Consider the following 12,180-nt stretch of genomic DNA (forward strand, 5'->3'; position numbering starts at 1 on the left):
GGCGAGCCCAGGCGGCCAGTCTCCACATTAGCCCTCCGCCTCGATCGACGTGGCCGCGTTACCACCCGCCACTCATCCTTCTGTGAGGTCGGGTGCACCGCGTCAGCTGCCCTAGGAGGTACTTCGGAAGCAGAGCCGGTGGGCAATACAAGCGACAACTGAGGTGACCCACGCGACGCGCCGGATTCTCCGCCACCGCTGCATGCCGAGGCAGCAGCGTGAAGGTGATTGACCGTAGCCAAAAGCGCATTCAGCTGTTTGCGAACTACGGCCAGCTTCTCCTGCATCCGCTCACAGTATACACACATCCTAAGGATCCTAGCAAGACCAACTGAAGAAGTAAACTATAAAAGCGGACAGAATCCTAGATGTGCAACTTGCTACCCTCCTGATGTGTCACGAATGGACACTGATACGTTAATCAGCTTTGTAGCTGGCTGTTCAATGACCAGCTACTGCGCTACAGACTGAATGAATTTACATTTACAAAAAGGCGAGATTAAGCCTTTTAAAGAAACACATCACGAAATTTAATAAATACACTGCGGCGAAAACACAGAAAAAGATAAACACATAACTTGCTGCTCTGTAGTTGTATATCGTACTTTAAGATACGAGTTAAAAGATTGTTTTACTGTGTATGGGTTAGAGAATCTACGGAAAACAAACGTTGCGTCACAGAGACAATGAACGGTACAACGTGGGAATCGTCACACACATGGCACGCCAATGCGAGAGCTCTTAGTGCACCTGCAGTGGTGGGTGTGAGCTCTTGAGGAAAGGAGTTCTGACTTCGTATTATGTGCGTTTGGCTTTCAGCAGTCTATGAGATCCAAGTTTCTCGCTGCATCGCGTCAAATATGGGTAATTCTACGTAATCCTCCACAGTTTTGCCAGAAATAACTGTCTGCCTCTACGACTTTTACCCTCCACGCTGCCCTCCAATAATAAATTGGTGATCCCTTGATGCCTCAGAATATGCCCTACCAACCTATACCTTCTTCTAGTCAAGTTGTGCGACAAATTCCTCTTCTCTCCAATTGTATTCAATACCTCCTCATTAGTTATGTGATCTGCCCATTTAATCTTCAGCATTCTTCTGTAGCACCACATTTCGAAAGCTTCTATTCTCTTCTTGTCTAAACTATTTATCGTCCACGTTTCACTTCCATACATGGCTACACTCAACACATATACTTTGAGAAACGACTTCCTGACACAAATCTATACTCGATGTTAACAAATTTCTCTTCTTCATAAACGCTTTCCTTGCCACTGCCAGTCTACTTCAAGAGATGAATACACTAAACAGATTCAGAAGGATGTAGGTTGCAATAGGTACTGGGAGATGAAGCAGCTTGCATAGGACAGAGTAGCATGGAGAGCTGCATCAAACCAGTCTCTGGATTGAAGACCACAACAACAAACAACTAGCTGCCGTTCTGGTGACCATAGAAGGCTCGTGATGGTTCAGCGTACGCCATGCTGCTAGAGGTTGTGTCATTGTCTGCACTCTTGGTGCCAGCGACCTGCATGAATGTGAATAGTTCCGTGCATTCTCCATGTCTGCTCAGCACCTAGACCTCGCTTACTTATAGCGGCGTCCCGACTGAAGCTGTTCTCGCACTTTCTAACTTCTACTGTTTCTTTTGTAACAGAATCCCAGCATGTAGAAGTGTGGGACAAGATTTTTATTTATCAAACATTATTCTGTGTTTATTTGTGAAACTGACTTCAGCAACTGAAGACTTCTCTAGTTCTCCATTCTTAATGTGCCTTTGATTTTCCGCACGGCATTCGGCAAAGGTACGAATAGGCTGACCGACGTAGTTCTGAACACAGTCTCTCTAATAAAGAAAGAGTAAGGATTGATGAAACTAAGGGAAAGATAGACAGCGCCTCAGGAAAATTAAAGAGGTCTTTGAGAAAAGAAAAGCAGCTGCACGAATATCAGGACCTCAAATGGGAAACCAGTCCTAAGCAAAGAAGGGAAAGCTGAAACGTGGAAGAGGGGAGATGAACTTGAAGACAATATTTTTGGAATGTAAGAGGACGTAGATGAAATATGATACCGCGAGAAGAATTTGACAGAGCACTGAAAGACTTAAATCGAAACAAGATCCGTGGTGTAAACGGCATTCCGTCAGAACTACTTAGAACGTTGGGAGAGCCATCCGTGACCTAACTCTTCCATCTGGTGTGCAAGTTTTATGAGACAGGTGAAATTCTATCAGACTTGAAGAAGAATGTTATAATTCCAAATCCAAATAAAGTAGTTGCTGACAGGTGTGACAATTACGTAACTATCAGTTTAGTAAGTCATCGTAGCAAAATAATAACACGAATTCTTTGCAGAAAAAATGGTTCAAATGGCTCTGAGCAGTATGGGACTTAACTTCTAAGGTCATCAGTCGCCTAGAACTTAAACCTAACTAACCTAAGGACATCACACACATCCATGCCCGAGGCAGGATTCGAACCTGCGACCGTAGCGGTTGCGCTGTTCCAGACTGTAGCGCCTAGAACCGCTCGGCCACTCCGGCCGGCTCGGTAGTCGTCGTGGGATTGTGGACCACTGTGGCTGCGGCGGGGACGGAGCCTCTCCGTCGTTTCTAGGTCCCCAGTTAACATACAATACATACATACAATGGCATATTATCCACTTCCTCATAAACTTCCATCACAATATGGACATCAGTATATCATCTCATTTGTGGACCTTGATTCGTGACACCTGTAGTGCGCTACCGGTGTGCCTGGTTTTATCCTTGCGTTATAACACCTCTAGAAGTACCCTGCGCTGCAGGACGTTTGCAACTGTTGTGGTGATACACTGTCATAGAGGCTCTAACGAACTTCCAAATTCTTCTGCTTAGTTCACACATTCGTAATAAGAATCACAACTATGCTGTTGATATCTAAATTTACTGTACTTCGTGACAAGGGTGGATGCAGTGTTTATAGTATACCATCTTGTACTGAATTTGAGAGTGGAACGGTTACAGTAGAATGCTACCAAAGGATGGTAACATCAAATAAAATTTCTTTTCAGAAAATGACGACTTCTGGGTTGAAATACGATATCAACGAAAACAGCATACAGGAACAATACAAAATAAGCGTGCAGACATGTTAGCTGTACAACTGCTTTTGTCAAACGTCTATTAAATGAGGTAAATTCAACGAGGAGGTTTCAACCGGGCAATTCGTACGAAACCTGGACTACTGTGACGCTGGTAAAAATGGTTCAAATGGCTCTGAGCACTATGGGACTCAACTGCTGAGGTCATAAGTCCCCTAGAACTTAGAACTACTTAAACCTAAGTAACCTAAGGACATCACACACATCCATGCCCGAGGCAGGATTCGAACCTGCGACCGTAGCGGTCACGCGGTTCCGGTCTGAAGCGCCTAGAACCGCACGGTCACTCCGGCCGGCGTGACGCTGGTAATGTAAATGGGAGGACATCTCCTTAACAATGGAAAAAAATGATTCAAATGGCTCTGAGCACTATGCGACTTAACTTCTGAGGTCATCAGTCCCCTAGAACTTAGAACTAATTAAACCTAACTAACCTAAGGACATCACACACATCCATGCCCGAGGCAGGATTCGAACCTGCGACCGTAGCGGCCGCTCGGTGCCAGACTGTAGCGCCTAGAACCGCACGGCCACTCCGGCCGGCTAACACTGGAAAATAACAGGTGAAATGTACAACCCAGATTATCTTCTTCCTTCTGTGAAGTGCAACTGAAGTTTCTTAATGGTTTGGGCGGTCAACTGTTGATTACAGTAATTCATGTAATTACTGCAAACGGAGAGACAGGCCATAAACTTCATACAACTAGTTTAGGTAATCATGGGCCTTTGATGCAGTAAGAATTGGTCTCAACCAGTGATTACATTTTCCAAGATGATAACGCCCCCACTCACACTACAGAAAACATCTGAGACCGATTTGATGAATGTGTAGATCAAGTAACACATTGTTCGAAGCCTACACAATCACGAGTCTTTAATAGTGTTTAGCACTGTAGCGTGTATTGGAAAAATAGGGGGGGGGGGGGGGCGTGTTGGCCTATTCTAGCAGCTCTGGAGGAATTCGAACATTTTCTTTCTGATGTAAAAGCCCATTGATAACTAGGAAGAAAATTAAAAAAAACGCTGGTGATGTAGTTAATTCAACGAAACATGTCTGGATAAAAGTAGATAAAATGTGTTCGCTCACGGCGGACCTCATCCAAAAACAAATTTAGTATGGCAAGAGTTTGATTATCGCCTGGATGTTTGTCGTATATCTGGTGGAGGAGATAATGAGTCTGTAAATGAAACTTTTGATCCTAAAATTGATTATAAAAATTATCTGAAGGTTGTTTGTGCATACATACAAACTTTTCAGTCCTGAGGATAAGTTAAAATTCATCCCAAGTTTCTATCTTCATTCTACATTTACATCTACAGAGGTTGGAGAAAAATATGGAAAGACCACGAGGAATGCGTGCTGGAACATAAATGCATATGCTAGCCAAGCCTGCACGATGCTCGCTTGTGTTTGACTACGAACCGCACCTGTGCAGTGACCTCAATACGTTACAAGTGTCAGTCGTGGTCAGAACTGTGGATACGTCTGTGGGCGAACTGTTGGTACTTATATGGTGAGCGATTCCTTAACCAAGGGAGCTGAAGCGTTTGATGTTCTGGGTGGCACTGTATCGAAGATTTGTATCGCATACAGGGAAAGCGGAGAAACATCATCCACTAAACCATCAAGGGGTAGAAAGAATGTGTTGAATGACCATGACAGCGGGCCATTGAAGATACACTACTGGCCATTAAAATTGCTACACTAAGAAGAAATGCAGATGATAAACGGGTATTCATTGGACAAATATATTATACTAGAACTGACATGTGATTACATTTTCACGCAATTTTGGTGCATAGACCCTGAGAAATCAGTACCCAGAACTACCTCTGGCCGTAATAACGACCTTGCTACGCCTGGGCATTGAATCAAACAGAGCTTGGGTGGCGTGTACAGGTACAGCTGCCCATGCAGCTTCAACACGATACCACAGTTCATCGAGAGTAGTGACTGGCGTGTTGTGACGAGCCAGTTGCTCGGCCACCATTGACCAGACGTTTTCAGTTGATGAGAGATCTGGAGAATGTGCTGGCCAGGGCAGCAGTCGAACATTTTCTGTATCCAGAAAGGCCCGTACAGGACCTGCAACATTCAGTCGTGCATTATCCTGCTGAAATCTAGGGTTTCGCAGGGATCAAATGAAGGGTAAAGCCACGGGTCGTAAGACATCTAAAATGTAACGTCCACTGTTCAAAGTGCTGTCAATTTGAACAAGAGGTGATCGAGACATGTAACCAATGGCACCCCATACCATTACGCCGGGTGATACGCCATTATGGCGATGACGAATACACGCTTCCAATGTGCGTTCACCGCGATGTCGCCAAACACGGATGCGACCATCATGATGCTGTAAACAGAACCTGGATTCTTCCGAAAAAATGACGTTTTGTCATTCGTGCACCCAGGTTCGTCGTTGAGTACACCATCGCAGGCGCTCCTGTCTGTGATGCAGCGTCAAGGGTAACCGCAGCCAAGGTCTCCGAGCTGATAGTCCATGCTGCTGCAAACGTCGTCGGACTGTTCGTGCAGATGGTTGTTGTCTTGCAGACGTCCCCATCTGTTGACTCAGGGATCGAGACGTGGCTGCACGATCCGTTACAGCCATGCGGATAAGATGCCTGTCATCTCGACTGCCAGTGATACGAGGCCGTTGGGATCCAGCACGGCGTTCCGTATTATCCTCCTGAACCCACCGATTCCATATTCTGCTAACAGTCATTGGATCTCGATCAACGCGAGTACCAATGTCGCGATACGATAAACCGCAATCGCGATAGGCTACAATCCGACCTTTATCAAAGTCGGAAACGTGATGGTACGCATTTCTTCTCTTTACACGAGGCATCACAACAACGTTTCACCAGGCAACGCCGGTCAACTGCTGTTTGTGTATGAGAAATCGGTTGGAAACTTTCCTCATGTCAGCACGCCACCGGCGTCAACCTTGTGTGAATGCTCTGAAAAGCTAATCATTTGCCTATCACATCATCTTCATCCTGTCGGTTAAATCTCGCGTCTGTAGCACGTCATCTTCGTGTTGTAGCAATTTTAACGGCCAGTAGTGTAATTGTGAGAAAAATTAACTGGATGGCAGCTGAAAAAGTCACGGCAAAACTGAATGTCGCACTCGCGAACCCTGTCAGCACAGTGCAACACTAAGGGAGCTTCATAAGCAGAGACTTGCAGGGCGAACTGAAATTAGAAAACCACTCATCAGTGATGCAGAGATGCAGATGACTGTAACAGGAAAACGTGATGCCAATGCCATAAAACCTGGCTCTGGAAAAACGAAAGAATGCCATTTGATCGGATGAGTCTTGTTTCACACTGTTCCAACTTCTGGCCGAGTTTACGTCCAAAGAGTGAAACATGACGAGGTTTCTGTGACGATTTGGGCAGCCATATCAAGGTATTCCTTGGGACCCATGGTTACTCTTCAAGGCCACATTACTTCAAGGATTATGTGACCATTCTGGGTGATCAGGTCCCTTCCATTGTGCAATGTTTGTTCCCCAATGGTGATGCTGTCTTCCAAGACGACAGGGTCTCATTTCACGCAGTCTGCATCGCCCAAAACTGCCCAAAACTTTGTGCGTTCGAGAATGAATTGTCGCATCTGCTTTGGCCACCACAGACACCAGACTTCAATATTATTGAGCCTTTGTGGTCTGCTTTGGCGAAAGGTGCGTGATCGCCTCCACACGCGTCACCGTTAGCTGAACTTGTCAATATCCTGCAGGAAGAGTGGGATAAGATACCTTTAAAAACCGTAGACGACCTGCATTTATCAAGTCAGAGGTGACCGGATGCTGTTTTCAATGCCAACGGATTTTCTACATCGTTTTAGACATGATAATGTGCTGTGTCCACATTTTTGCCCACTATGTGTACACTATGTCATCAAAAGTATCCGGACATCTGGCTGAAAATGACTTACAAGTTCGTGGCGCCCTCCATCGGTAATGCTGGAATTCGGTATGGTGTTGGCCCACCCTTAGCGTTGATGACAGCTTCCACTTTCGCAGGCAGACGTTCAGTCAGGTGCTGGAAGGTTTCTTGGGGAATGGCAGCCCATTCTTCACGCAGTGCTGCACTGAGGAGAGGTGTCGATGTCGATCGGTGAGGCCTGACATGAAGTCGGCGTTCCCAAACATCCCAAAGGTGTACTATAGGATTCAGGTCAGGACTCTGCGCAGGCTAGTCCATTACAGGGATGCTATTGACATGTAACCACTCCGCCACATGCTGTGCATTATAAACAGGTGGTCGATAGCGTTGAAAGATGGAATCGCCATCCCCGAATTGCTATTCAACAGTGGGAAGCAAGAAGGTGCTTAAAACATCAATGTAGGCCTGTGCTGTGATAGTGCCACGTAAAACACCAGGGGGTGCAAGCCCCTCCATGAAAATCACGACCACACCATAACACCATCGTCTCCGAATTTTACTGTTGGCACTACACACGCTGGCAGGCGACGTTCACCAGGCATTCGCCATACCCACACCCGGCCATCGGATCGCCACACTGTGTACCTTGATTTGTCACTCCACACATCGTTCATCGTTTTTCCACTGTTCAATCGTCCAATGTTTACGCTGCTTAGACCAAGGGAGGACCCATTTGGCTTTTCCCAGTGTTACGTATGGATTTTGAGCAGCCGCTCGACCATAAAATCCAAGTTTTCTCACCTCCCACCCAACCGTCATAGTACTTGCATGGATCGTGATGCAGTTTGGAATTACTGTGTGATGGCCTGTATAGATGTCTGCCTATTACACATTATGACCCTCTTCAACTGTCGGCGGTTTCTGTCAGTCAACAGACGAGGTCGGCCTTTTTGCTTTTGTACTGTGCGCGTCCCTTCACGTTTCCACTTCACTATCACATCGGAAACAGTGGACCTAGGGATGTTTAGGAGTGTGGAAATCTCGCATAGAGACGTATGACACAAGTGACAACCGATCACCTGACCACGTTCGAAGTCCTAGAGTTCCGTGTAGCGCCCCATTCCGCTCTCTCAAGATGTCTAATGACCAATGAGGTCGCTGATAAGGGATACCCGGCAGCAGATGGCAGCACAATGCACCTCATATGAAAAACGTATGTTTTTGGGGTGTCCGGATACTTATGGTCGAACTGTAATTAGCCTAATTTTGCCTTCACAATCCACGGGATTATTGAAGAATATCTGTAGATTCTTTTGTTTTGTAAATAGCCTTTTACGAGATAATTTGTGTCTGTCTTGAAGAATGTGCCAGTTATGGTTTTCATGACACACTACTGTGAGTCAAACGAACGTGTGACCAATCGCATCATCCTTCTTTGTATAAATTCAGTATCCCTTGTTCGCCTTATTTGGTTTTGCCCCCCCCCCTCCCCCTCCCCCCCCAAAAAAACTAAACTCGTTCCGAACAGGCCATGGAGGCCCAACGTTACCGACCGGTCGCCGTGTCATCCTTAGCCCATAGGCGTCACTGGATGCAGATATGGAGGGGCATGTGGTCAGCACACTGCTCTCTCGGCCGTATGTCAGTTTCCGAAAGCGGAGCCGCTACTTCTCAACCAAGTAGCTCCTCTACTTTCCTCCCAAGGGCTGAGTGCAGCCCACTTGCCAACAGCGATAGGCAGACCGAATGGTCACCCATCCAAGTGCTAGCCTAGCCCGACAGCGCTTAACTTCGGTGATCTGAAGGGAACCGGCGTTACCAGTGCGGCAAGGCTGTTGGCTTTGGCCTCACAGACTTGAGCAATATTCTAAGATGGGACACACAAGTGATTTGTAGCCAATCTCCTTTGTGCACTGACGGTATTTTCGCTGCATCTTACCAATCAGCTGAAGTCTGCCATACGCCTGAATTTGTGGGAGTTGACTGATTCTAATCGTGAATAATTAGTATTGTAGTGAAAGTATAGTACGTCTTTCCGTTTTGAAAAAAGCGTAATTTTACACTTCGGAACATTTAAAGCAAGTTTCTAATCTTTGAATCACTTTGAAATGTTTTCAAGATCTGATTTTTTTCAGACAGTACTTCATTATAGATAACTGTATCGACTGTAAAAAGTCTAAGGTTACTGTTACTATTAACATTGTCTGCTTGGTCATTAACTTAAACTTGAACAACAAGTGTCCCAAAACACTTCCCTTGGGCACTCCTGAAGTTATTTTGACTTCTGTCGATCACTCTCTATCCGAGATAACATGCTGCGTTCCATCAACTAAGAAGTCCTCAGTCAAGTCACAGCTTCTGTTTGACATCCCACACATTCATAGATTTGTTAATGACCGTTAGTGTACTACGGATTCAAATGTTTGAAACATTGTTTCTGCCTGATTTCCTTGATCCATAGGTATCATTTGAGAAAAGGGCAAGTTGGCTTTCGCATGATCGACGTTTTCGCAATGCACAGAAGAGGCTATTCTGTTCGAGATACCTCATTATGTGTGAGCTCTGAACAAGTTCTAGACTTCTAAAAAAGGTGAACGTAGATGATATAGTCTTGTAAAATCGGTGGAAATGCCCTATGTATTACATGGGCTCTAATATTATTACTGCCCAACCCCTAATTATTATTATTTTTTTTAGTCTCTAGTCTTATGACTATTTTGGTGCGACCCACGACGAATTCCCCTCTTGTACAAACCTCTGCTTCTCAATCACGTGCGCCCAACGACGTCAATGATTTGTTGCAAATTTTCCAATCTGTGGCTTCTCTTACAATTTATCTACCCTGCAGCTTCCACAAGTGCCACGGAAGTTATTCCTTTATGTCTTAAAATACGTCTAAACATCTTACTCCTTCTTTTTATCAATGTTTTCCACATGTTCCTATCGTCACTGATTCAACGGAGGCCTTCCTCATTTCTTATCTTATGACTGCACCTCTTGAACTTGTCTATACTACCAGCCAACTAACGCGGTGCATGGTTCATGGTTAACTGTCCCGGTTCCGGGTTGACTATCTAATAGCTTCCAGGGGCGACGAAAATTTGATTTTTAATATTTCATAGTACTGGTGACCGAATTTAAAAATTGAAACTGCTGTTACAATCTACTCATAAAGAGGTATAATCTTTTGTTTAAAGGTTTAACATAGCAATTCAAGTATTACAGTTAGAAAGCCTTTATGTACTCACTCACTACGTGCAAATTACTCCGACTGTGTTCATCCAGTATTTGAGAGTGAGAGCATTTAGCGACTTACAACAAACTGTAAAAATAATTTCAAATCTTTATGAAATATTTTCTCGCTGACGCCCTTACAAAATGGTTAAAGGAAAAAAGTTTATCACTCACAAGGTTTTCGATGCTCTTGCAGTAAAACTTCAGCGGTCTGGTATCCTTACCAGATAGAATCAACGGAGTACATCGAGAAACATCAAAGCAGAACAGCACGTTTTGTATTATCGAGAAATAGGGGAGAGAGTGTCACGGACGTGAAAGAGCATTTGGGTGGTTATCATTAAAACAAAGGCGTATCTCGCTGCGGCGGGATCTTCTCATGGAATTTCAATCTCCTACGTTCTCTTACGAATACGAAAATATTTTGTTGACGCCAATCTTCGTAGGAGAAACGATCATTATAATAAAATAATGGAAATCAGAACTCACACGAAAAGATATAGGTGTCCGTTTTTTTCCGCGCGCTGTTCGAGAGTGTAATAATAGAGAATTATTGCGAAGGTGGTTCGATGAACCCTCTGCCAGGCACTGAAGTGTGCCTTGCAAAGTATCCTTGTAGGTATAGATCAGCCTTGACATTTATTCCTTATTAACTAGTAACTCTACTCACGATAAATTCTACTGGCGGTATCGCATAAAACATTGAATGTAATAGCGAAATTATCATCGTGCGACACAAAGTTCAGGAAATACGATGTCAAAAATATTGAGACGCGTGAAAAACTGGCTTCTGCTTAAAATGGAGCACAGTAAAGCTTCAGCATCAGGGATGACGTTTTAACTTATTGCTTCTTTATTACTAACTCTACTGGCAGCACACCTTACAGACAATATCCGTAGGTACCACTGAAGGTACCCCCAAAATTATACCGTTGTACCACACATTGTTCAGGAGATATGACGCGATGCGTCGAAAAGTAGCTTTTGCTTACAATAGAGCGTTTCGTGATAAGAGCAATTCAAACGAACTTAAAACATAATTTCAAACTTTTCTTAACGTTTTCTCGCTTACGCCGTAACGTGAAATGTTTGACACATTATCTGATTTGTAAAGTCGTCAGGTGTTTGAAGCTGTTTTATAAGTGAGAGTTCCATTCTTTGAAGAATCGGGGGCTGGTCGTAACATGGACACGTCAGGCACTATAAACGAACAGCGAAGACAAGACGAAGACAAGAGCTTGGGAAATCGGGTGCAATTGGTGGAGAACCCGTGAAATAGGTAATAAAGACCCAGTGAGCTGTGAATTAGCCTCTCACCTGTTGCTTTTTGCACGGCGCCCGAGGACGACGCAGGAGTGCCTGGCGGAGAGTGTGCAGCGAGGTGTCGCGTCCACTGCCGTGGCTCGTCGGTCTGCTGTGGTGGGCGCGTTGCGGGCACAGATCTGGCGTGGCGCACGCGTCCGCATGTCCCCCGCGACTGGCAGCAGCGGCTCACAGCAGACGTCACAGGCGGGTGGAAGGGGCGGGGGCGATCGCGGCCGCGGCGTACACGTCCCCACCGCCTCGCCGCCAGCCACGCCGTGCTCGTGTTTTCCCCGATTAATGCTCTGCGTTACTCAGGCCTCCGCGGGAACTCACATCCGAGTCCGGTCTGCTCAGGACCACACGCCCGATACTGAGAAAGGGGCCGTATTTAACCATTCGTTACTATTCTATCGCTTGCGCCTTGTCCCGCGGTTACGCAGGGTCGGCCACGATTAACCGGCTTTGGCATGTCAATTGAAAGGGGTGGCCGGATGCCCTTCCTGCCGCCATCCCGTACCTCCCAGGACGGAAATAGTGTACCCCAGCTGTCTGCGTCTAGTGCAAATCGTGAAATAATGTGACTGTGTTGCAAATGTCTGCAACT

At 45.5% G+C, this 12,180-nt stretch overlaps 1 protein-coding gene across 1 annotated transcript in view; it reads right to left on the bottom strand.

Annotated features, from left to right (window-relative positions):
• LOC126213195 (serine proteinase stubble-like) overlaps positions 1-11,972 on the bottom strand; it is a 202,283-nt gene extending 190,311 nt beyond the window's left edge. The window contains exons 1-2 of the mRNA XM_049940862.1: positions 11,910-11,972; positions 11,589-11,748 (exon numbers count right to left, since the gene is read on the bottom strand). Coding sequence (XP_049796819.1) covers positions 11,589-11,748; positions 11,910-11,972 — 223 coding nt within the window. The remainder of the gene's footprint in view (positions 1-11,588; positions 11,749-11,909) is intronic.
• Positions 11,973-12,180: the final 208 nt, after the last annotated feature.

The sequence above is a fragment of the Schistocerca nitens genome, chromosome 1 (genome assembly GCF_023898315.1).
Source record: "Schistocerca nitens isolate TAMUIC-IGC-003100 chromosome 1, iqSchNite1.1, whole genome shotgun sequence".
Classification (NCBI taxonomy): Eukaryota; Metazoa; Arthropoda; class Insecta; order Orthoptera; family Acrididae; genus Schistocerca; species Schistocerca nitens.